Raw genomic sequence first — 25,847 nt, forward strand, 5'->3', positions numbered from 1 at the left:
AGAAGCTGAATGAACCCCAAGCAGGATAAACCTAAAAAAACCCATGCCAAAATACATCATAATCAAACTTCAGAAATATAAAGACAAAGAAAAAAATCTTGAAAGCAGCAAGAGAGAAACAACATCTTACCTATAGGAAGAAAACAATTCGAATGACAGTGGATTTCTCATCAGAAACCATGGAGGTCAGAAGGAAGAGGCACACGTTTTTTCAAGTGCTGAAAAAAAAAGAACTGTCAACCCAGAATTCTATACCCAGTGAAAATATCCTTCAGGAATGAAGGGAAAATCAAGACATTTTCAGATGAAGGAAAACTAAGAGCATTTGCCACCTGCAGACCTGCCCTAAAAGAATGGCTAAGGAAGGTCCTCCAAATAGAAAGTAAATTATGAGAGAAGAAATACTGGAATATCAGGAAGGAAGAAAGAACAATAGAAGGAGTAAAAATATGGGTAAATTCAACACTTTCCTTCTCCTCTTGAGCTTTCTAAATTATGTTTGACAGTTGAAGCAAAATTATCACACACTGATGTGGTTCTAAATATATGTAGAGGAAATATTTAAGACAATTATATTATACATGAGGAGGAAAAAGAGAGGTAAACTTTCTATACTTCACTCAAACTGGTAACATGACAACCCCAATAGACTGGGATAAGTTATATATATATAAGTAATATCCAGAGCAACCATTAAAAAACCAAAACTTAAAAGTACTGTAGACAAATCAAAATGGAATTCTAAAACATATACAAATAACCCACAGGAAGGCAGGAAAAAGAAACCAGAGAAATTAAAAATGAAAGAACTAACAAAACAAAAAAAACCCAGCAGACTTAAGTCATAACATATATAATTACATTAAATGTTAATGGTCTAAATACACCAAATAAAAGGACAGACAAAGTAGATTAAAAACATGGCCCAACTACATACTGTCTACAAGAACTCACTTAAATATAACTATATAGCTAGTTTGAAAGTAAAGATGTGAAAAAGATACACCATGCAAACATTAATCAAAATAAAGCAGAAGTGGGTATATTTGCATGAGATAAAGTAGACATCAGAGCAAAGAAAATTGTCAGGTACAGAGAGATACATTACACAATGACAAAAGGGTCAGTCTTTGCAGGCAGCAATCCTAAATGTGTATATACTCAGCAACAGATCTGCAAAGCAAGCGAAGCAAAAACTGATGGAACTGAAAGGAGAGACAGATCAACCCATATTTATAGTTGGAGGCTTGAATAGCCCTTTCTCAAGAATTGATAGATCTGGACAGAAAATCAGCATGCACACAGAACTCAACAACACCATCAACCAACAGGATCTAACTGATACTTACAGAACACACCACCGATCAACAGCAGTATGCACATTCTTTTCAAGCACCCACAGGACACATATCAAGATATGCCATTTCCTGGGCCATAAAACAAACTTTAACAACTTTTAAAAAATTGAACATACAGAGTGTGTTCACTGACTATAAAGTAATCAAATTAGAAGTCAATAACAGAAAGGTAACAGGAAAATCTCCAAACACTTGGAAACTAAATGCCACACTTCTAAATAATCCATGAGTCAAAGAGGAAGTCTCAAGGGAAGTTTTTTAAATGGAACTGAATGAAAACAAAAATATAACACATCAAAATCTGTGAGATACAGCTAAAGCAATGCTAAGAAGAAAATTTATAGCACTGTTTACATTAGAAAAGAAGAAAAGACTCAAATCAATAATCTAAGCTCCCATCTCAAGAAACTAAAAAAGAGTAAAATAAACCTGAAGAAAAAAATAAAGAGTAAAAATCAAATGCAATTGGAAACAGAAAAACAATAGATAAAATCAATGAAACAAGAGTCTAGTTCTTTGAAAAGATCAATGAGTTAACAAAATTCTAGCAGGACTGACAAAATAAAAAGAGAAGACACAAATCACCAATACCAAGAAGGAGATAGGGACTGTCACTACAGTTCATGAAGATATCAAAAGGATAATAAGGGAATACTACAAACAACTATACACACGTAAATTTGACAATTTAAATAAAATGGATCAATTCCTTCAAAAGGACAAACTACTATAACTCACCCAATATGAAATAGATATAGCATAGCCCTATAACTATTGAGGATAATTTTTAAATTCCAAAAAAGAAATGTTTCACTGACAAATTCTACTAAACATTTAAAAGAGAATTAACACCAATTCTACACAATCTCCTTAAAAATATAGAAGAAGGAATACTTTCCAATTCAATTCAGCATTATTCTGATACCAAAACCAGACAAAGACAGTAAAGGCATACCTCGGAGACATTGCAGGTTTGGTTCAAGACCACTGCAATAAAGTTAATAGCGCAATAAAGTGAGTCACATGAATTTTTTGGTTTCCCAGTGCATATAAAGTTATGTTTATACTATACTGTAGTCTATTAAGTGTGCAATAGAATTATGTCTAAAAAAACAATATACATATCTTAATTAAAAAATACTTTACTGCCAAAAAATGCTAACCATCATCTGTGCCTTCAATGAGTCATGATATTTTTGCTGGAACAGGGTCTTGTAAAAAATGCAATGTCTGCAAAGTGCAATAAAATGAGGTATGCCATACAAAAAAGAAAATTACACACTAATATCCCTCATGAATACAGAGGTAAAACTCCTTAACAAAATACTAGCCAAGAAGAATTCAGCAATATATATAAATAATTATACACCATGACTAGTAGAGTTCATCCCAGGGATGCAAGGCCAGCTTAATATTTGAAAATCAATCAATGTCAACTACCATATTACAGAAGAAAAACCACATGATCATATCAACTGATGCAGAAAATCATTTGAAAGAATTCAATACAAAAAAATCCCAGAAAAAAAGGAATAGAGGGGAATTTCCTCAACTTGATAAAGAATATCTACCAAAAAACCTCCAAAAATCTATAGCTAACATCATACTTAATGGTGAAAGACTGTATGCTCCCTCCTAACACAAGATGGAAATGACAGAAGGATGTCAGCTTCTCACCACTGCTATCCAACATAGTACTGGAAGTTACGGCCAGTGAAACGAGGGAAGAAAAGGAAATAAAAGGCATCTATGTCAGAAAGTAAAAAATAAAAGTGTTCATTTGCAAATGCCTTGATTCTCTTTGTAGAAAATCCTAAGGAATCTATAAACACCTAGGGGAAATACACACCAAAGTACATAATTTCTTTAAAATATGATGAAAATGGAGATGCCAAATGTCAGAATCCATAGGATAGAATTAAATTAGCAGAGAAAAATTCATAGCTTTAAATAATCATATAATACAAATTAAAGAATGAAATAAATAAAGTCCCAACCAAAGAAGCTAGAAAAGGAACAATAAAATGAGACAAAAATGGCAAAAGGAGGGAAATAATAAAGATAAAATTGGAAAGTAACAATTTAAAAGACAAAACCATAGTAGAACTAATAAATAAGTTAAAATGCTAGTTCTTTTTATTAAAATCTACAAAAATATAAACCACTAATCTAATCAAGAAAAAAAGAGGAAAACATAAAATATACAGGATAAAAAATGAGAAAGGGTAAAAACACTGAACCAGAGAAAATTTAAAAAAAAAAAAACAATTTGAGCCACTTCTTTGCATAACTCTATGTACATAAATTGGAAAACCTAAATCAAATGGATCATTTCTATGGAAATCATAATTTACCAAACTGGTCTCAGGAGTTAAGAAAGTTTAAACAGATCAATATCCATACAGAAACAGAGAACTTATCGAAGAATTGCCCTACCAAAAAAAAACAGACTCAGATGATTTCACAAGGGAATTCTACCAAATCTTTAAAGACCAAGCAATCCTAATGCTACTAAAACTATCCCAGAAAAGGAAAGGTGAAAGCTTTCTAATTCTTTTTATGAATCAATAATAGGTATATCCTACAGAACATCTCCTCAAGTAAAATTTCCCAGTAGAGCGCCTCTTAGTTTTATAATACCCATACTTCAAGAGAATATAGATGTCTCTCCATTACAACGACATCTCTCATTACAACGTTTTTGGGTTTTGGGGGGTTTTTTTGGCTGATGTTTATGTAGGAAAAGTGTATGCATCCCCAAAACTCAATATAACATTTTTAATTTTAAAAAGTGGGGAAAAACTCTCAGTCAAGATTCTGAATTCAATTGGTCAACTATCAGAATTGTGTGTGAATGTCTCTGAAAAGTTTGATAGTTGCAGTGAAGGAGGCATCCACAGCAAGTGCCTGTTAACAGCTATTCTAACTGTGGTGATTAGGACACCATGTATTAAGTATTCTATGTCCTAATATGATAGTTTCTACTTTTCAGCGGTTAACTGTGCTTTAGTCATATTTTAAGAAATTAGTTGGGGATTTTGAGGAGAATCAATTGTAATACACCATAACTTTTACAGTACATTATAGTTTTTCCTATTTAAAATAATAGGAAATGGGACTCCCAATACAACATTTGATTTTCGGGAACAGATTAGTGAAGTTAAGCAAGAGATAACTGTATAGCACTAGTGTCTAACCCTTACGATACTTGAACATAATATAAGAAAGCTACAGAACACATTTAACTTTGAAATATCAATCCAAAAATCCTACATAAAATATTAACAAACTGAATCTAACATCATATTAAAAATAAATATGATAGCTAAATGTGGTTTATTCTAAGATTGCAAAGACAGTTCAGTATCAGAAAATTCATTACTATAAACCTGTATATTTAAGGGGAAAAACTAAATGATCTCTATGGATGCTGAAAAGGCCTTCAACAAAATTCAACATCTATTCCAGATAAAAACACTTACTGAAATAGGAATTAATGGATACTGTAATATAATTCTATAAACACACACACCCCTCTCAAGTCTAAAACCAGAATCTTACGTTGTGAAGGCAGAAGCAAGGTAAGGGTACCACTAATGCCACTGTTATCTGATAGTGTATTAGCCAGTGCAATCAAGCAGAAAAATAACAATGAGAGGCCTAAGACTTGGAAAGGAATAGTTACAACTATATTTGCAGAAATTTTTTTTTTTAAGATTGGCACCTGAGCTAACATCTGTTGCCAATCTTTTTTTTCCTCTTCTTCTTCTTCTTTTTTCCTTCTTCTTCTTCTCCCCAAAGCTCCCCAGTACATAGTTGCATATTCTAGTTGCAGGTCCTTCTAGTTGTGCTATGTGGGACACCGCCTCAGCATGGCCTGATGAGCAGTGCATAGATCCGCACCCAGGATCCCAACTAGTGAAACGTTGGACCCAAAGCAGAGCATACGAACTCAACCACTCAGCCATGGGGCTGGCCCCTGCAGAAGTTTTGATAATATACTTGGGGAAAAAAAAACAAAGAGAATCAATGCTATAACTAATAAACAATTTGAGAATTCAGAAAACCAATAAGATATAAAATTAACATACAAAAACTAACAGCCTTGTTTTTTGCTTCTAGCAGAAGTAATAACAGGGACCAAATTAACCCTCCCACCAGTAACAATCAAAAACATCAGACATTAAGAGAATGAAAAGACAGCCACAAACTGGGAGAAAATATTTGCAAACCATTTATTTGATAAAGACTTATATCCAAAATATGTCCACAAAAAATCTCAAAACTCAGCAATTAGAAAACAAACAACCCAATTAAAAAGTTGGCAAAAATGTCAGTTCTCACACCACAAATGAATTAAACTAGAAATCAATAACAAAGAGATAACTGGAAAATCCCAAAATATGTACAGATTAAATAACACCTTTCTAAATAACATGGGTCAAAGAAGAAATCTCAACAGAAATTTAAAAATATTTTCAACTAACTGAAAATAAAATTACAACTTACCAAAGTTTGTTGGGTGCAGCAAAAGCAATGCTTGGAGGGAAATTTATAGCATTGAATGCATATATTAGTAAAGAAGACAGATTGAAAATCAATAAGTTTCCACCTTAGGAAACTAGAAAAAGAAGAGCAAATTAAATCCAAAGTGGGCAGAAGAAAAGAAATACTAAGAATTAGAGTAGAAATCAATTAAAATGAAATCAATAGAGAAAATCAACAAAACCAAAAGCTGCCTCCTTGAAAAGATCAGTAAGATTGACAAGCCTCCAGTTAGGCTAACTAAGAAAAAAGAGGGAAAACACAAATTACTAATATCAGAAATGAAAGAGGGGCCATCTACTGACCCCATGGACATTAAAAGGATAATAAAGGAATACTATGAACAACTCCATGCCCACAAATTTGATAACCTACACAAAATGGACCAATTCTTTGGAAGGACACAATCTGTCAAAACTCACACAAGAAAAAATAGACAATTTAAATAAGCTTATATCTATTAAAAAGGTTGAATCAATAATTAATTACCTTCCAAAACAGAAAGCACAAGGTCCTGATGGGTTCGCTGGTGAATTCTACCAAACATTTGATGAAGAAACTATACCAATTCTCTTCAATCTCTTTCAGAGGATAGAAGCAGAGGGAATACTTCCTAACTCATTCTATGATGCCAGCATTATCCTAATACCAGAACCAAACTAGACATTACAAGAAAAGAAAAATATAGACCAGTATTTCTCATGAACATAGATGCAAAATTCTCAATAAAATATTAGTAAATAGAATCCAAAAAAGTATAAAAAGAATTATATACCACAACTAAGCGGGATTTATTCCAAGTATGCAAGGCTGGTCCAACATCTGAAAATCAATTAATGAAATCCATCACATCAACAGACTAAAAAATAAAAATCACATGATCATGTCAATAGATGCAGAAAAGCATTTGACAAAATACAACACCTATTCATCATAAAAAACTCTCAGTAAACTAGGAATAGAGAGCAACTTTCTCAACTTGAAAATTTAATCAACAGAAATTTAAAAATATTTTCTCAACAAAAATATTTTTCTACAAAAAACCCTATAGCCAACATTATACTGGATGGTGAGAAACTCAAAGCTTTCCCACTAAGATAAGTTACAAGGCAAGGATGTCCCCCTACCAGTCCTTTTCAACATCCTTGCTAATGCAATAAGTCAAGAAAAGGAAACAAAAGGTATACACATGGGGAAGGAAGACAAAAAACTGTCTTTGTTTACAGATGACAATGATCATCTAGATAGAAAATCCAAAATAATCAACAAAAAATCTCCTGGAACCAGTAAGCGATTTTAGCAAGGTTGCAGTATATGAGGTCAATATACAAAAGTCAATTGCTTTCCTAAATACCAACAATGAACACGTGAAAGTTGAAATTAAAAACACAATACCATTTATAAATCAGCACCCTCAAAAATGAAATACTTAGGTATAAATCTAACAAAATATGTACAAGATCTCCATGAGGAAAACTACAAAACTCTGATGAATGAAATCAAAGAAGAACTAAATAAATGGAGAGAGAAACCACGCACATGGACAGGAAGATTCAATATTGTCAAGGTGTCAGTTCTTCCCAGCTTGATGCATAGATTCAATGCAATCCAGTCAAAATCCAGCAAGTTATTTTACAGATGTCGACAAAATGATTCTACAGTTTATATGGAGAAAGAGAAACTCAGAATAACCAATGTTTCAATATTCAAGGAGAAGAACAAAGTCAGAGGACCAGCTTCAAGCCTTACTATAAAGTTACAGGGTGGTATTAGTGAAAGAACACACAAATATATCAGTAGAATAGAATAGAGAGCCCGAAACAGACCCCCATAAACATAGTGAACTGATCTTTAACAGAGGAGCAAAGGTAACACAACTAAACAAAGATAGTGTCTTCAACAAATGCTGCAGGAACAATTGGACATCCACATGTAAACAACAGAATCTAGACACGGACTTTATATCCTTTGTGAAAAGTCAAAATGGTGCAGAGGCCTAAATGTCAAATGCAAAGCTATAAAACTCCTAGGAGATAACTCAGGGGAAAACTTAGATGAGCTTGGGTATGGTGAATCTTTTTAGATACAACACTAAAGACATGATCCATGAAAGAAATATTGAATATTCATTAAAATGGACTTCATTAAAATTAACAACTTGTGCTCTGTGAAAGACTATGTCAAAAGAACAAGAAGACAAGCTACTGACTGGGAGAAAAGTATTTGCAAAACATTGTTATCCAAAACACACAAGGAATTCTTAAAACTCAACAATAAAAAAGCAAATAACCTGATCAGAAAATGGGCCAAAGACCTTAACAGACACCTCACCAAAGAAGATATATAGATGGCATATAAAAAGATGTTGCACATCATATGCCATCAGGGAAATGCAAATTAAAATAATTTAATACCACTACACACTTGTTAGAATGGCAAAAGTATGGAACACTGACAACACCAAATGCTGGGAAGGATGCAGAGCAACAGGAACACTCACACATTGCTGGTGGAAATGCAAAATGGTACAACCAGTTTGGTGTTTTCTTAAAAAACTAAACACACTCTTGCCATATGATCCAGCCATTGCTTTCCTTGGTATTTACCCAAAGGAGTTGAAAACTTATGTCCACACAAAAATCTGCACACCGATGTTTACAGTAGCTTTATTCATAACTGCCAAAATTTGGAAGCAACCAAGATGTTCTCCAGTAGGTGAATGGATAGAGAAACCATGGTACATCAGACAATGGAATATTATTCAGTGTCAAAAAGATATGAGCTATAGAGCCATGAAAACACAAGGAGGAACCCTAAATGCATACTACTAATTGAAAGAAGCCAATCTGAAGAAGCTACACATTGTATAATTCCAACTATATGACATTCTGGAAAAGGAAAAACAATAAAGACAATAAAGAGATGAGTGGTTGCTAGAGGTCTTGGGGGAGAAATGAACAGGCAGAGCACAGAGGATTTTCAGGGCAGCATTATACATCTGTCCAAACTCACAGAATGTGCAACACCAAGAGCAAACCCTATGGACTTTGGGTGATGATGACATGTCAATGCAGGGTCATCCTAGGTAACATATGCACCATTCTGGTGAGTGATGCTGATGATGGGGGAGGCTATGCATGTGTGGGGGCAGGGGTTATATGGGAAATCTCTGTGCCTTCCTCTCAATTTTGTTTGTAACCTTAAACTCTTCTCAAATAAATTAAGTCCTTAAAAAATTTTTTTAAATAAAAAAATTAAAATAAAAGTGGGCAAAAGATATGAATAGGCACTTCACCAAAGAAGATATGTGGATGTCAAATAAGCATATTAAAAGATGCTCAACATCATATGTCATTAGGAAACTGCAAATTAAAACAATGAGATATCACTACACACTAATTAGAATGGCAGAAATCAAAAACAGTGACTACACCAAATGCTGGTGAGGATGTGGAGCAACAGGAACTCTCACTCACTGCTGGTGGGATGCACAATGACACAGACACTTCGTTAGACCATCTGCCAGCTTCTTGCAAAGCTAAACATAGTTTTATCACACCATCTAATAATCACGCTCTTTAGGTATTTACCCAAAGAAGTTGAAAACATATGTCTACAAGAAAAACCTGAACACAAATGCTTATAAAAGCTTTATTCATAATTGCCAAAATTTGGAAGCAACCAAGATGTCCTTCAATAGGTGGATGGATAAATAAACTGTGGTCGATCCAGACAATGGAATATTATTCAATGCTAAAAAGAAATGAGCTATCAAGCTATGAAAAGACATAGAGGAACTTCAAATGCATATCGGAAAAGGACAGGAGCCAATCTGAAGAAGCTACATACTATATGATTCCAACAATATGACATTCTGGAAAAGGCAAAACTACAGAGACATTAAAAGACCAGTGGTTGCAGGGGTCAGGGAGGAGAGGCCACACCTGGACTCCTGGGGACAAAAGCCAGGCGGGGACCCTGAGCTCGTCCTCAAGCTAATCCAGAGAGAATCAGACCAGGGGGCTGATTCCCAGCAGTCTGGAAAGAGACTCACCAGTCCCATGGGAGGTGAGACAAAGAATGGATCAGGGAAAGGTTTTTCCCAAGGAAGCAAAGAGGAAGGGGAGGCTAAGCAGCCAGCCAGCAGCCTTCCACGGTTACACCCAGGATTGTGCACTGGCCCACAGCCCCAGGTGAGACACCTGAGCACGGGAGAATGGGCACACGCATGTTTCTGTGGACACATCTGCAAAGAGAGCAGGTATGTGGTGGCACCATGTCTTCTTGAGACCTCCATTTCACCTGGCATTCCACGCCAGCTCTGCTCCTGCGGTCTCTCCTTCTCTCGGAACATTTTATCCATCCCTGGTACTCGCAAACACCCACACACCTTCCGCACAGTGTGCGGGGCCTGTACTTGTCACTGCAGGTCTCTCCCTACCTGATGGAGGGGCTTGAAGGCCAGAATGGCATCTTGCTCTCTCATACCTTCAGTACCCGCACAAGGTCAGGACCTCATGGATGTGCAAGTGAGTGAGGGGAAGAAAGAGGGATGTTCAGGCGAAGGCCTGGGGGGACCCAGAGCAGGGACCACAGGGCCTGTGAATGGGTGGGAGACCACCCACCACCACCCCACCCCACCCCTGTCGAGAGCATCCACCTCCTCACCCACCAGTTCTGGGCCCCAGTCAAGCCTGCTGCCGCTAGTCCCCAGCAGCCCTCATGCAACTATGAAGAGTCATGACCATTTGTGGTCAGCTTCCTGATGAGACTACAAGCTCCACAAGGGCAGCCCTGGTCCTGATCTCCCCGGCTGTGTTCCCAGCATTCTAACACCACACCTGGCACTCAGCTGGTAACTTTCAAATACTTTTGGCAGGGAGCAGAGCAGAGCTTAAGTGACACGTGACAGTTATGGTGCTCCTCTGGGTGCTGGAAAGCAAAGGGACATCAAGGCACAGAGGCCAACAGCAAAGGACTTTCTCTGCAGCTAGGGGAACAACTCACAGAAGCACACTCCATCCCCAAGTGGCTGCCATACAGCAGGAGGGAAGGGGAAAGAACAAATTGGGCCTGCACAAGCGGACCCTCCCCGCTGGTACGGGGAGATACTCACTGGGAACAACTGTGGTCTCCCCAGGAGGTCCAGTCAGCATCACTGGGATAGGCACAGTAGTGCTCGGGTCTGAGGGTTGACTGCCCATCCGAGTGACATTCCGCTGATTATCTGCATCCTCTGGCTGTTCCTCCACTTTCTGTAGACAGGTACTTGGGAGCGCATGCACAGGACCCACACCCATTATCCCAGTGGCCTCCAGGTCACAGTGCGGCTCCCTGCAACCAAAAATGCACATCAGAATCTGATGCAGCCCCAAACTCCTATTCTATCTGCAAAACACAGCTCCTTAAACCCCTATCCAAATCAAATAAATCCCTGACCATCTCCTCTGCTACTCTGGCATTTCATGCAATTTTTACCGCTCTGTACACTTCTGCATTTTTAGGTCTGAAAGGTAGGGGCGGGGCTGACTCACCTATCTGTTTGGCTTCACATGTGTGTGGAAGGAACTGTTTGCAGAATGAAGAAGCCTGGAGGAGTGTACTTCTCTAAGCCACCCCACCTAGGGCCACACCAGGCCAAAGGCCCAGCACAGAGCTCTGCACACAGTGCCACAGCTGGGCTGATCTCCAGTGGCGGCATCCAGCTGCATGAGTTCTGGGTGGCCTGTGGCCCATCCACAAGGATGAAGACTGCTGACCGCAGCCTCGGGCCTCCTGTTACCCCAGGTTCTCAGAGTCAGAATCAGATCCCATCCCAGCCAGGGAGCAGACTGGGCTGGCCTGGGGTCCCTTCTGCCATGGCTGCACAGCTGTCCTGCCTTGTTCTACCATTTAGCCCAGCACCTTGCCTCAGGTTCTCCTGACTCCCTCTTTCATGGTGTTCCCCAATCTTCTCTTCTCTCTGGGCCACTCTGTTCTTTCCAAGTCACGTGTCCCAAACCAGTCCCCACAATCTCCCTTGGATGCTTTAGAATAACAGTTGACATTCCCTGAGCGTGTACTCCGCCCACCCACGGGTAAGCATTTTACATGTCACCTGACAAGGCAGGACTGTCACCGCCCCAGAGAGGGACTGAGACGGCGGGGGTAGTTGGAGCGCAAACAGGGCCAGCCTGGCCAGGTCTGCACCCCAACCCTGTGCACCCTGCCCCACAGGTCCACAGGGCTGGGCCGGCGTCTCCCTCCACGATTCGCCCACTTCCCGAGCACTTACTCACCTGGGTTGGTGGTTCCGCAGCTCCTTGTCCTTGTCCCTGTCCTCGACCCCGCTCTCCCTCTCCGCGGCCTCCTTCTCCGCGTCCTCGTGGGCGGGCAGCGCCTTATGCCGGGCCCGGTGCCGCCGCGCCGGCTCCTCCCCGCTCTCGGCCTCCCTGGGGCCGGCCCGGGGGCCGCGGTGCCGCGCTCGGCGCTCGCCCTCCTTGCCCTGGTCGGGCGCGTGCCGGTGGGCCCGGTGCCGCCGGGGTTCCCGCTCGGCCGCCTCCTCCGGGGAGCCGCGCCGGTGGTGGCGCCGGCCGCCCTCGGAACCCGGGCCGCGGCCGCGCTCGCTCCGGGTCTCCTTGCTGCGGCTGCGGTGCGGCCGCCCCCCGGGCTCCCCGCCGTCGGCCTTTGGGGCCTCCGCCCTGTCCTGCTCCCCCGCCGGGGCCGGGGCCTTGTCGCGGTGCCGGTGGTGCCTGCGCGGCGGGTCCGCGCCCTCGCTGGCCTCTCCTCCCTCGGGCCGGGCCTTGCCCCCCGCGGGCCCCCGCGCGCCCTCCCGGCCCGGCTCCACCACGAGCGGCCGGTCCAGGTGCGTCTTCATGTCGGGCCGCAGGTGGCGCGTGGTGGCGTAGTGCAGCCGCTCCTCGGGGTCCATCTCGCTGTACAGTGCCTCGCGGCTGGCCCGCAGGTTCTGCAGCCGCAGCTGGCTGGCCCGCTGCTCCCACACCGAGCGTGCTTTGGCCGAGTTCTGCTGCCTGCTGCGGGGAGACCGGCGGTGAAAGGCCGCCCCCTGTGCCGCCCCCCACAGATGGACACACAGCGATGGAGGGATGGCAGAGTGGGCGCGGGGAGGGGGGAGGAGGAGGGGTGGCAGGAGCCCTCAAGACCCCTGGCAGAGTCGATGCAGAGCAACAGGGGAGGGGATACCCAGGGTAATAGAACTCAGCACTGCCCCCTGTGGTTGCGACCCCGCAGACCGCCAGAGCACCAGCCTGGAGGGGGTGAGGCTCCAGGCCGCTCTTGAGCAGGCGGACAGCCACCGAGGCCGAGGGGTGCAGGTCAGTGGGAATGACAGGCACCAGCGTGAGGTGGCAGACAGGCTTCCAGGGCAGGTGTGCAGCCGGCCAGGAAGACCACCGTAGGGAGAGGAGGGGGGCAGAGGCCAAGTGGGGCAGGACTGAGCAAGAGGCAGGAGGCAAGGAGCCCCCTGCATCTGCCCTGGGGAGCCAGCCCTGCTGCAGCACAGAGAGCAGAGCCGCCCAGGGTGGGGCTGCTCCATCTCTGCCTCCAGGAAGAGTGACTAGCACAGGGAGCAAGGACCGCGGGCAGCTGGCCCTTTAGGGAGCGAACAAGGAGCGAGGCTGCTCCCTGAGGTGGTCAGCCCCATCGGACAGCTGCCAATGGGCTCAATAACCATTTGCTCCCACAAGCCCAGCAGTCAGGTGTGGGGCTGGAGACACTACCTCCTGTGGTTACCAACACCCTCCTCTGTCCTGGCTCCGTGGAGAGCCCCTCCCTCCGCCAGGGGCAGAGAGAAGCCCTCTAGCACCAGGTGTGGCCTGTGGTTCAGGCTCAGCCCTCACTGCACAGGCTGCAAGGCTTTGACCACCCTCCAGCCTCACTCACACAGTCACATGTGAGGCTCCACAGCCCATGGTGCACAGGATGCCCTTTGCGTTCCGGGGTCTTTGCTGAATAAGACCCCCAAAGTAGGTGACCCCAGCCCCATCTTGGCCAAGCAGAAGCCTCTGAGGCCAGAGTGTCATCCTTCAGCCTCTGGAGGTTTCTGGACCCACCATGGTGGTGGCAATGGCAGCATAAGACGATGATAGCTGTGGTGTCTGTATTGTTCAACAGCCACACTGTGCTCTGGGCTTCAGTGCCCACCTCATTCGACCCTTACAACCACCTCAGGAGTTAGGTGCTGCTCTTGTCCCCATTTCACAGATGAGGATACTGAACCTAGAGGACGTGCTTCTCAGAGGGTCCCACAGTGAGTCACTGACGGAGCCAGGATCAGACGCATGCAAGGGCAAGAAGGAAAAAGTTTCTAAAGATCTGAGGCCTCGGCCAGACCCCAACTACACTGACAGCAAAGCCCAGAGCCACAGTCTGAGGGGCCCCAGGCCGGCCCAGCCACCAGCTCTGAGGCCCAGGCTGGACAGGCCACCAGCTCCACGGCCCTGGGCCACTGAACACCATGGTGACCTGCAAAAACAGAGGCAGCCAGTCCCTGCAGTTGGCCTGGACAAAGTAGATGGACGACAAGTGCTGCCCTTTGCAGGTGAAGTCCAGGCTCCAGGGCGGGGAGCCATTTCGGGGGCAGTGCCTCGAAAGTACGAGAGCAGAAGAGCACTGTGCTCTTCTGAGAGCTCTCACCTGAGGGCCCAGATGTGGGCAGGCAGGGCAATGTGTGGGGGACGACTGTCGGCCTCTGGCCATCTGCTGACCTGTACCTTGGGCTGCCACCCCAGGCCCTGACCTGCCTCCCCCAACACATCGAAGCTGTGGTGCCCCATTCCCAAGGACACTTGGCAACAGTCCCACCTTCCCTTTCTTTGGCTTCAGCCTAAAGCTGCAGGGGACCTACCCATCCCCAGCTGGCATCAAAACAAAGGGCCAGGCTCTAGATAATGCTGAACCATGAGAAATGGAAGACAACCATGAGGGGTGTTCCCCAGGCACAAGAGCCCATGAGAGCTGATGACCGGTCACTGCCTCAGGCCTCCCAATCAGTCCAGCACCCCAAGATGGGCCTGGATTCTGGACTTTGAGCCACTTGGTTGGCAGGGTGGTGGCCTGCTCAGGAACAGCCACAAGTACTGGGGACAAGTTCTCTGTCAGAAAAGACAGGCAGTAAAGGCAATGGGGACGTGTGGTACCTGGCAGCTCAGTGGGGATGGGATCCTGATAGCATGGCTCTGCCCTCAACCTGACCCTCAGGTGCAGCTTCTTCTCTCCCAGGAAGCAGCTAAAGTCATGGAGAGGTGGGCTGTCTGCTGGACTGGAGGGTGCCGTGGGGCTGGGAGGCTCCCCTCATCACGACCTAGGGGAGCAAGACACTGAGCAACCTGCACTGCTGCTCTACCTGGCCCAGCTCCTGCTGGGTCTCTCTGCCTCTCTGGGCCCTAAAGCCACCTGAGACTGTCTGCATCTGCCTGCCACTTAGTGGCACTACTGGCTTCCTCTCTGGATGGTCTCATTCTGTGCACCAGCCTCTCCTCCTTGGTGCTTGACTCAGCCTGCCCCTGCCCTCGTGGCTGTTCTGTCCTTGCTCTGTCTGGCACACAGAGCAGTTTGGCCCGCGTTGGTCTCTCACTCTGTGCCTCTCCACCAAGCTCATGAGCAGTGGAGGAAGGTGAGAGCAAGGGCAGGGCCACCCTCTGATCTACAGTGCAGTGTGGCCGGTGACTCTAATTCTGGCAAAGTCCTTGTTTAAAAGGGCTCTTTAAGGAGTCACATGGAGGAATCGGTCCCACAATGTCCCAGTCCCGGCTTGCAGGCACAGCCAGGCTCAGTTGCACTGGACCCAGGCACTGTGGATGTCTGCAAGACTCAAAAAGGAGCCTCTGTGGTGTGGCCCTGCTTTGAGGTCTCTGGACTGAGAAAGCCAGTTGCCCATAGCTGCTGACACTGTGAAACAGCCCACAGTGTGACACCATTGATACCTACATCCGAATCTTACTCCATCCTATGAATCAGTCAATGAGGATCTAGCTTTCTTACCCCATGAGGCTTCAGGGCCCCAGCAGCCAGTAGGCCCAAGTACTTGTGGGAGGACCGAACCCAGCTCTGTGCTGGCCAAGCAGGGAGCAAGGTAGTCAGGGACAACAGGAGCTACCACCACCACCACCAGGACACAGAGGGCACCTGGGCTTCCCTGCCTCACAGTACCCAGCCACTCCAAGGACCTCTCACGTACAGGGCCTGGTCTCAGCATCAGGAGGAAGCCCCTGGGGACAAGCCGCTCAGGGCCATTTCCCCAGTCAGACTGGTGTCACCGCAGGAGAGCCACCCTGAGGTTTTCATAGTTCTGCCTCGGGTACTGGCTGGTCTAGCGTGAGCCTCACAATTGGACAGCGGCTCTGCTCTTGCTAGAACAAGGACATCCTAAAGATTACAGATGCATCCTCTCCCAAGTAAGGAAGGGATGGGGCAGGAGGACCCCATGAATGTCCCCCGTGAGCCCTTAATGAACACTACCTCATGGGAACCAAAGGAGACAGCCCCCAGTGGCACCCAGCGGCGGTCACCTCAGGAGAAGCAGATGTGCCCGAGACACCAGAGTGACAGCACATGGACAGACAGCAGACAGGAGGACAGAGACCAGGAGGGAGAGGCGGAAGGGCTGAGCTCAGAGAGTCTGATGCCCCTGAGCAGGACCTGGGGACGTCCCCACCAGGCTGCAGAAGGCTTGCCTGGAGCTGCCCCTGAAGCAAATGACTTGAGGTGTGAAAGCAGAGTTAGGCGTAGAGGGAGGTGTTTGCGTGTAGTTATCATGAAGCCATAGATGGATATCGTAGCAGAGCGACTCACGGTGAGTTTACGCTGGAGACAGATGAGCTGCGAGATACAGTACCTCGAGTTTGCTTTACAAAACTGCACATGCAAAAAACAAAACAAAACCAAAGTGAGAAAACCAGAGAGAGTTCTAAGAGACACTAGAACACGTGTGAGCCACGCCAGGTCAGGGTGCAGGCTGCAGTGTGCATCTGGGCAGGAGGCCAGGGATGCTTCCATCAGAATGAGCATCAGCTGAGACCTCGGGGTAAAAGAGAAGTTGAGAAAGAAAGAGCATCCAGCAGAAAAGTGAAACTAAAGTGAGCACAGCAAATCCCACCATGGCTGGAAGACGAGAAGCCATTATCTTGGGGGCCCATCTGCCACAGCTCTGCACGCACTGCCCCTGGAAGGGTAGTGGGGTTGGAAAGAGCCAGCACCACTTGTCCCACAATTCCAAACAGCCCTCCCCCACCAGACTTAGCGCCCACTCCCAAGGGGCCAAGGTGGGCTGACCCGTGCAGTCGCCTGGCCTTCGAGATGGAGCAGAGCCAGCTAACACAGGAGGCCTTACCTGCAGCGCCTCACCTGGGCCCTGTGCCTCCCAACCCCACTCTGCCCCCAGCCCACCCAGGTCCCTTGGCTCCCCAGGCTCTAAGCCAGGTGCTTCCAGCTCACCATGACCTTTCCCGGGGCACAGGTTCCATCACCACCCAACCTTCCCTTGGGTGTAATGCCAGTCACTTCCAAGTGACTTTCTTAAAGCTTTTCCAAAGCCAATAGAGAGAAACCAAAGAGCTCTTTACAATCATTTCCCTTCGAGGTGGCTTCCCCAGGAGAGCAAGGTGGGTTCCCAGCTCCTCCTTCTCAAGGCTGAGTCTACATACATTTGTGAGGAGTTCAAAGCAACTCACCTGTCTGCAGGCCCTGGGTGCAAACAGGTGTGTGTGTGCAAGAGAGGGTGCAAATCATTGTGTGTGACTGAGTGTGTAAGCTTGTGGATTGTGAGTGTGAAATTGTGTGAGTATATGAATGAGTGTGTGAGGCTGTGAATGAGTGTGTGTGAGAGAGTAAATGTGAAAGTGTGTGAGAGTGAGGGTCAGAGTGAGTGTGAATGTATGAGAGTGGGTGTGAGTGTGAATGCACATGAGAATGTGAGTGAATATGAACATGTGTGAGAGCAAGTGTTTGAGTGGGTGTGAACATGTGAGTGTGAATGTGTGTGAGTGAGTGGACTGTGTGAGTATGAGTGTGAGTGTGAATGTGAACATGTATGAGTGTGTGAGTGAAGGAGAACATGGGTGAGTGTGAACATCTGTAAGTGTGTGAGTATGATCGTGTGTGAGAACAAGTGTTTGGTTGTGAACGTATATGAGTGAGTGGGTGTGGACATGTGTGAGTGTTAACATATGTGAGAGTGAGTGTCAGGGTGAGTGTGAATGTGTGAGAATGAACATGAGCGAGTGTGTGAGTGAACGTGTGAGCGAGAGTGAGTGTGTGTCCCGGCATTCACAAGTATGGGTGATGAGGAGCACGACTCAGCAGAGAGAACCAGGAAGACCACATCAACCTTAGCGTCCCTTCCCTCCCAGGAGCCTGAAGTGACTGTCACTTGAAGCCAAGATGCTCACAGCCCCAGCCAACCTCCACAGGACATGGGCGCCCTCTGAGCTGGGATTCAGGCACCGTCTGTGTCAAGCTACACAGAGTGCTGATGGGGGCCTCTCAAACACCAAGGACACTAAACGTCCCCTCAGCATCCAAGGCGTCACAGAGAACATCTCAGCCAGTCCTCCCATTTCACAGACCACAAGGCCCAGCTGTGAGGAGCAGGGTCAGGGCAAGGGTCACTTGGGGGACCTCGTTCTCACCCCACCCCAGCAGCTCGGGTTGTAGAAATGAACACACGGAGAAGGCCCATCCAGCCAATATGACTCACCAGGAGAACGGGAAACAGTCAGAGACAGGTGGAAGGGGCAGGCAGAGGACAGAAAGACACCAGGAGCTCTGAGCAGCAGCTCCCGGCCCTCAGAGGTCTCAGCACGACAGAGAAAAGCAAACAGCAGCCACACACCATCCTCACACCCACCACCCATACATGCCCAGGGGCCAGTCGTCGCCCAGTGTGTGGGATCTCTAGGGATCACACCCACTGATAGCCGTGTCCGACAGAGGTGGTCCAACAGAGGACAAAGGCCCTCCCAGCTGCACCCCAGGAGAGCCTGCAGGACCCCTACTGGCTCAAGATGGGGGAACACAGGGGCTAGTGCCTGGACACACCCCAGGCTGGCTGTGACGGGAAGGAGCTGACACCCAGCTCAGGACCTGCTGTGAGGCAGAGCACCTGTGCCTATGCGAGGCACCCATTCCCAGGGGAACAGAAGCACGAGGTGGTGATCAGCCAGTAGCTGATGTCCTATGTTCCCTAGGCCCAGGGAGGCCAGTCTACAGCCTTGTTCCTACACAGCAGCATCCCCAGTGGGGACAGGAGGTGGAGGAGGAAGAGCATACAGACTTCTTTTCTTGGCAGCCCGACGTGCTCTCCATGGCTGTGCTGAGGGCCCCAGCACCCTCCTCTCTGAGGTCTCAGCCCAGATGGGAGTGGACGCCCTGCTACACACTCCCAAGGGGCAGGCAGCCCTGGCAGGTAGCAGGGGCCATGGGACGAAACACTCGGCACCAGGAACAGCAGAGAAGGAAAATGCTAAACAGGAACCCCACGAGGCCCATGGGAGTGAGTCAAAGGCTCACCCACCGCCCTCTCTGCAGCAGACCACCAGCAGCTTACAGAGCTCAGGGAAGGGACCATGCAAGGGAAGTCTGCCAGGCCACAGCAGCCCAGGACCAAGCAGACTAAGTAACTGAATTGGCCAGACAACAAAACATTGAAACCACTGAGCACTGAGCCCCCCAGCAACTGTGTGAGCCATGACTGCTGTGTCCTGCCTGGGCCTCCAGGGGCTGTGACCTCCTCTAGCTTCTTCTCCCCTAAAGTCTAGCATTCTCTGCTTGGCTTAGAGACAGGTCCTCTGTAAACACCTTCCTAGAAAATAGGTCATCAGCCTGGTGACCACCAGGCAAGAACGGAGCTGCTGTGGTACACACTCACACGTGCATGTGCACACACACAAACTCACATACAACCAGACATGCACTCTCTCACACTGGCACTCATACTCCCAGCAAACTCATCCCTGTGCCAGCATGCGCATTCAGCAGCGCAGATGTGCGGTCCCCACGGCTTTTCGGGCACTGTGATGGCAGTGCCAGCAGAAAGAGAGGGAGGCCAGCTACAGAGCAGGGCCCTGGATCGGCACTGGGAACGGGTGCAGTGGGCGTGGAGCTGAAGACAAAGCCGTCAGCTCCGGGATGGACTTAGCCTGGCCCAGATAGCCAGTTCCCAGCAGCAGAGAGCTCTTCTGTGCCCTCTCATGGTCATCCCGTGACCAGGCCATGGGCCAGACTTTCCTGTCTCCCTACCCCTATTGCTGACCTCTCTCAGTCCACTGAAGCTTTGGCCCTGGGCTGAGCACTCTGTCCCAACTATGAAGTCCCTACTGCCTCCAAATGTGCTTCTGCAACGTGCCTCGAGGCTCAGCTGAACCCTGGCATGACCAGACTCCCCACAGAAGCCTTGGCCCCGCCTTCACCTTTTCTCATCACAGACACTCCCCTTGACCTCTGTCCCAATACCAAAATCTCAAAGTCATTTTTGGAAACCGCATGAAGTCTCTTGGGCTGCTGAAGCACCACCTAGAATCTTTTGGCTCACAAAATTCATTTTTGAAAAGCCGTGTGTAAAATAGACATATGGATTCCTTACTCCTGACTCACAGGCTTTGCCCAGGAAGGGGCTCTGGAGCCACCCAAGACTGTCAAGGAGCAAATACCTACAGCAGAGCCAATCCCCCCCACGATGTGAAGGCAGTATGTTGCCACACCTTGCTCCTACTCAAACTGGGAGAAGCCGTGGAGGCTTTCCCAGGTGAGCCCTTTGCTCAAAGGCTCCTGCAGGAGAAGGGAGCCATTCCCTCTGATCACAGCTCCTGGGGAGGACCTGTGTGCTAACAAGCTCCAGCCAAGGCAAGGGGCCCTCTGAGGAAGCCTCCCAAAGGAGTGCCCTGCTGAGGGCCCAGCCATGGGATGCTGTAGCAGCCCCACTGCCACCCCACAGTCTGTTCCCAAGAGCCTTACGCAGCAATGGAGATGTTCGCAGCAGACATGGGGCTGACTTCAGCCACTTCTTTGGCCTTTTGCAGAGCGAGCTTCTGATTGGCTGCTTCTTCCATCTCCTCTTCATCCTGTTTGAACAGACAGAAATGTGGAGCCAGCCTTCAGAGTGCTGCACTCACTCTGACACCATCAGCTATTCCTCTGGAGCCTCCAGGCCTTTCCTGCCCTCTGGACCTGGAGACAGGCAGCTGGCTCCTGCATCAGCACACCCACCCACGCTCCAGCACTGAGCATCAATTCCACATGAGCGCTCTGGTAGCCTTCAGAGAAGGGGCCCCCTTCTATGCCTGCTGCTCAAGGTGATGGTCCCCAAGGTTCCCGCCTCAACACCCTCTCCCCATGTGCCATGTCCCAGGGCACTCACCAGCTAATGACTCCACACCTACGCTGGCACCCTGATCGCTCTCCTGAGCTCCAGCCCCCGGGACCCCACTGCCTAGGCATTTCTGCATGTTTGTCCCACATCACTTGAGACTCATTCTGTCAAACCCATCCTGCCTCCCACCTCAGGAGTACCTGTCATACTTGAACGAAGTCAGCCTCTGCCCCAGAGCTGTGAGCAAGGACAAGGGGCAGGACCCTGCACCTGAGCCTGTGTCCTAGCCCAGCACTGCCCACAGAACCCATCACCAGGAGCACGTCCAGCAGGACCACCTCATGGCCTCTGAGCTTTTCCATCTGGACCCATCAGATCACATCTGTGATCTCTAACCTATCTCTAACTGTGGCTGAGAGGAGTCCCTCCCTGTTCCCCCCACACTTGACAGCCACGTGCAGTGCCTGGCCCTGTATTCACCACCTCTTCCTGGAAAGGACTCCCATGGCTTTGCCACCGGGGCTGGCGTGTGCTCATATGTGCACACATGTGTAGACACCCTACCCTGCTTTGCCCCCTCCATAGGAAGAGGAGTGGACATCTGGACAGATCCCCTGGCTCTGACCCCACATCACTAGGCAAAACCAACATGCTCTGGATCTAGATAAATAGCTCCAAGTCGAGTCCATGGGCCCTGGGAGGGAAATGAAGGCTTCCATGTCGTCCAGCTACACCATGGGACCACCATTATTTGCTCCAAAACCCCAATCCCAGGCCCACCTGGCTTCTCTGGGAGATAGCATTCCCAACAGGTCCCAAAATATCCTTGAATCTGCTTTTAGAAGCACAATAACGGCAAAAACTAAGTCCCCTGTTAGCTGCTGCAGATTTCCCACCATAGAGAAGAGACTTTCAAGCTTTAGGTCTCAGAGAAGAGGCAAAGCCAGATCCACCATGAGACTCCCCTTTCAAGGTCCTTCCTCAAGCTGTAGACTCCACCCTGGTTACCGCTCTCGGGGGCAGAGGACGTCTCTAATCACTCCAAAGGGTGTTCTTCAAACAAACTCAATGAGCTTATTTCCACTTCAACAAATAAATGAGGCTACAATATATTTGTGTGAAGGAGAGTCAAGACCCACCTTTGGGGCTCTTGGCCAGCTAAGGAAAGGCCCCATAGGCTGCCACAAGCCTGCCCAACTTCCAAACAAGAGGGAATTCCTGAATTAGGGCAGTTAGGCCAAATGAGCCACCACTCAGGGTGTCTGTGCATGGAGACAGGGCTCCAAGGATGCTGCTTCCTCGGTGAGTCCTCACTGACAGCAGAAGCTGAAGAGATAGTGAGGGCTTCGAGCTCAAACTCACTCCTGCCCCAGGACAGCTGGTGCCCAGACCACTGCTGGGCACCCTCAGTTCACATGGGCCCAAAAGTCCTGACACCAAGAAGTGCTCTGTCGTTCACAGGTGCCCCAGCCCAGGCAGCCCAGTTAGGGGCCCAGGCCCTTCTCCAGCCACTCCTGGACAGTGAGGCTCGGCCTCGGCCTGGGCTGACAACAGAAATAGGCAGGCCAGTGGGACTCCCAAGTCCTCAGAAGCCAGCGGCCAGAGCAACAGAGGAGTCTACACCCCCAGGGACCACCACAGCCCAGGCCTGGGGTTGGGGCAGGAGGAAGGCTGAGCAGAAGCAAGGAATGTATGCTGCGTGGGCCTGCCTCTACCCAGAGAGCTGGGGGCAGCAGGGGTCCCTGCACAGCACTCACTGTCAGAAGCACCATGGTGCACCTGCATCTCTGCTGCCAGCAGAGATGCCCTTGAACCTGCCTTCCTCAGAGAAGGCCCAAGTCAAGCTCAGCCCCAGAAGGGTGACGGGGTTGCAAGTCTTGGGATATGCTAGACTGGAGCAGACTGGACTGTGTCAGATATGCACAGAGATGTGCATAGGTACAAGCACAGGCAAGCATCTGTCAGGGATGGTGGGCACGAGTCCACAGATGCACACTTGAAGGTGCACATGCAGGCACATGCCCAGCGTACAGAGCAAGCACAGGGTGTCTGCAACGGGGGCAGCACCTTCTCCCACATGGCCTCACCAGGAGGCAGTGCCCTCCTGCTAGGAGCCGGGGCTCATCAAAGCCCAGGCCTGAGGCTGAAACAGCGGGCAGCCCAGCCACACTATGCAGGGCCATGAGGGTGAAGGCGACCAAGTAGGGGGCTTTGTCATCTGGAGGGAAACCACAGGGGAAGATGTGTGTAATCACATCCCCCACCAGGTTCAGCGATGACAGATGAATATTAGATGACACCCACTGGGCACAGCCTAGAGAATGAGCTGCCCTGCTGCGGCACAGATGTGCTGAGAGGGGGCACCAGCCAGGCCCAGCATCTGAGGACAGCACCACCCAGTGACCACCTGAGCTCACCATCCACACCTGAGACTGACCACAGGGGCCCCTCGCCACCTGGAGGTGAGCACAGGGGCCCTCACAGCCCTTTAGGCTCTTCAGAGCTGGACTTTCCCTAGAACCCACCTCATGCATCCCTCTCCCTTCTGAGGCGACACCTCCCCTCACCTCACTCAGCCACAGTGATTGGTGCATCTCATAGCCCCTCACTCTGAGGCCAGGATAGCCTACCCCAACTTCTCAGGGCTCTCTCTGGGCTGCATCTCCTGTCAGCCACCTCGAGCTCCCCATATCTCCTCCTGCCTTTCTAGCCATTCCTCCCAGATCTCGGCTTCTCCAGGAGCTGTCCTTGCAGTCATCTCCCCTCTAGCACATGTCTACATGCTTCCTCAGCGCCATTCCCCTACACCCCTGAGTGACAGCCTAACTTTTGCCTGTCCAGTACCCTGAAGAGACTACCCTGGACAGCAGTCACACAGGTCCTTAACCCAGGACCTGGACCAGCTTGTGGCTCTCCATTCTCATCGAGAGCAACAGGGACTGATCCCTCGCCCCTTCCTGCACTAGGCTGCAGGTGGCATCCCTACTTACATACCTTGGTCAGCTCCTGGGCATTGGCAAGGTTGTCCACAGCGATGGCCAGGAAGACATTCAGCAGGGTGTCTAGTTGGCTCCAGCTAAGGAAGAGAACGCTTCTGCCCCCACTCCCTCCCACACGGTCATACCACAGCTTCCCTCATGGAAAATAGGGGCCCCCATTTCCCCAGATCTTGACCAGCCTTCAGCCTCCTTCCCTTAGCATCCACAGCCCCCTTAAGTCCCCTGACCCTTTAGGCCCCTGTCAAGCCCAGACGCAGTCCAGCCCAGCTACCAGGGCTCTGTGGCCCCCTGGTCTCTGCCCAGCCCTCCTTCACTCTGGCTCATCTCACTCAACCTCCCCTGATACCCACAAGGACCCCCTTCCCCTAGCCCAGCTCTTCAGAGCTGACTTCCAGGGCCAGAACTCAGAGTCTGTAGTGGATTAGTTCACCTCTGCCACCTGGGAGGTCACATGGACTGTCTACTTCTGTCCCCACCTCTCCCTGATTTCTGGCCAGCACAAGAAGCCTCCTCCAACACCTCCTGCTTTCACGGGTGCCACATGGGGCTCCACCACCTTTGGCTGAGCAGAGACCACCTAAGACACACCACAAACATGCAAACTCACACATGACCAGCACCTCCTGGGCTTCAGGTCCTAGGTTCAAGGAGCCTGCATGGCTTTTTCTCCTGTCCTTTTCCAGAGTGAAGCCCTGGACCCTCTCCCTCAAGGTGCAGAGCAGCAGGAACAACATCTGAGCTGTGCTGATGGCAGACAGCACTGAGTGTGCAGAAGCAGGACCCCCTGGACCACCTCATCCCACTGAGCACCCCCAGGAGCCCCCTGACGAAGCGCTACTACGACCTCTTAGAAATGAGGTGACAAAGGCCACAGAGGATAAGTAACTTGCCCAGGGTTCCAGAGGCAGAAGGGCCTGTGGTGAGCTGTTCCTCCCTGCCCCGCCCTCTCGCACCTCTCCAGGATCAGGCCCTCAGGCTGCGCTGACCTGAGTCACTTCCATGTTCCGGCTGCTGGAGCACGGCTTCCCACAAACTCATCTCAGTGCTGAGCAGGACTGTCTTCCCTGTGCTCCCCAGAGCAGTGCCTCCCCAGAACCATCCCTCCCCAGCCCTCCTGCCGTGCCTCAGCACTATGCCTGCAGACCCAGGCCCTCTCCAGGCCTCTGTGGTTTCCCTCCTAAGTTATCTCATTTCTTGGCACGGCAGACATTTTGGATCAGGCAATCCTTTGCTGCGGGATGTTGAGCAGCATCCCTGGCTCTGCCCACTTGATGCCAGCAGGACCTTCCCCCTCAGGCACGACAACCAGACTGTCTCAGACGCTGCCAATGTCCTCTGGGGGCCCAGTTGTCCTGTTAGAGCCCTGCGCTCCATGTGACTGAGCCCTTTCACCACAGGCCTGGGGACTCAGCTCCTGCAGGTTGCAGCCATCCTCCCAGGAGCTCTGGGTCTGTGTGAGTGAGGCTCGAGAGCCTCTGCGTCTGTGTGAGGTTCGGGGCAGCCACATCCCAGAGCTCCGCCTCGCAGGCAGGCCTGCTCAGGGCTCCAGCCACACTCACAGGACACAACGCTGGGGCCGGACCACCACCTCCTGGCACTAACCACAGCCACGGACACCCTCAGAGGCCTTGCCACACTCAA

General features: G+C 48.9%; 1 protein-coding gene across 9 annotated transcripts in view; it reads right to left on the reverse strand.

The window, feature by feature from the left end:
- The window catches only part of CACNA1B (calcium voltage-gated channel subunit alpha1 B), a 198,276-nt gene that overhangs the window by 80,588 nt on the left and 91,841 nt on the right, over positions 1-25,847 (reverse strand). For 6 of the 9 annotated variants that reach the window (XM_044778229.2, XM_070518196.1, XM_044778228.2 and 3 more), the window contains exons 17-20: positions 24,202-24,269; positions 20,853-20,959; positions 12,182-12,916; positions 11,020-11,237 (exon numbers count right to left, since the gene is read on the reverse strand). In XM_044778229.2, the coding sequence (XP_044634164.1) occupies positions 11,020-11,237; positions 12,182-12,916; positions 20,853-20,959; positions 24,202-24,269 (1,128 nt within the window). The remainder of the gene's footprint in view (positions 1-11,019; positions 11,238-12,181; positions 12,917-20,852; positions 20,960-24,201; positions 24,270-25,847) is intronic. The other 3 variants (XM_070518200.1, XM_070518198.1, XM_070518197.1) reach the window with 1 other exon arrangement.

Source organism: Equus asinus, chromosome 10 (assembly GCF_041296235.1).
Source record: "Equus asinus isolate D_3611 breed Donkey chromosome 10, EquAss-T2T_v2, whole genome shotgun sequence".
Classification (NCBI taxonomy): Eukaryota; Metazoa; Chordata; class Mammalia; order Perissodactyla; family Equidae; genus Equus; species Equus asinus.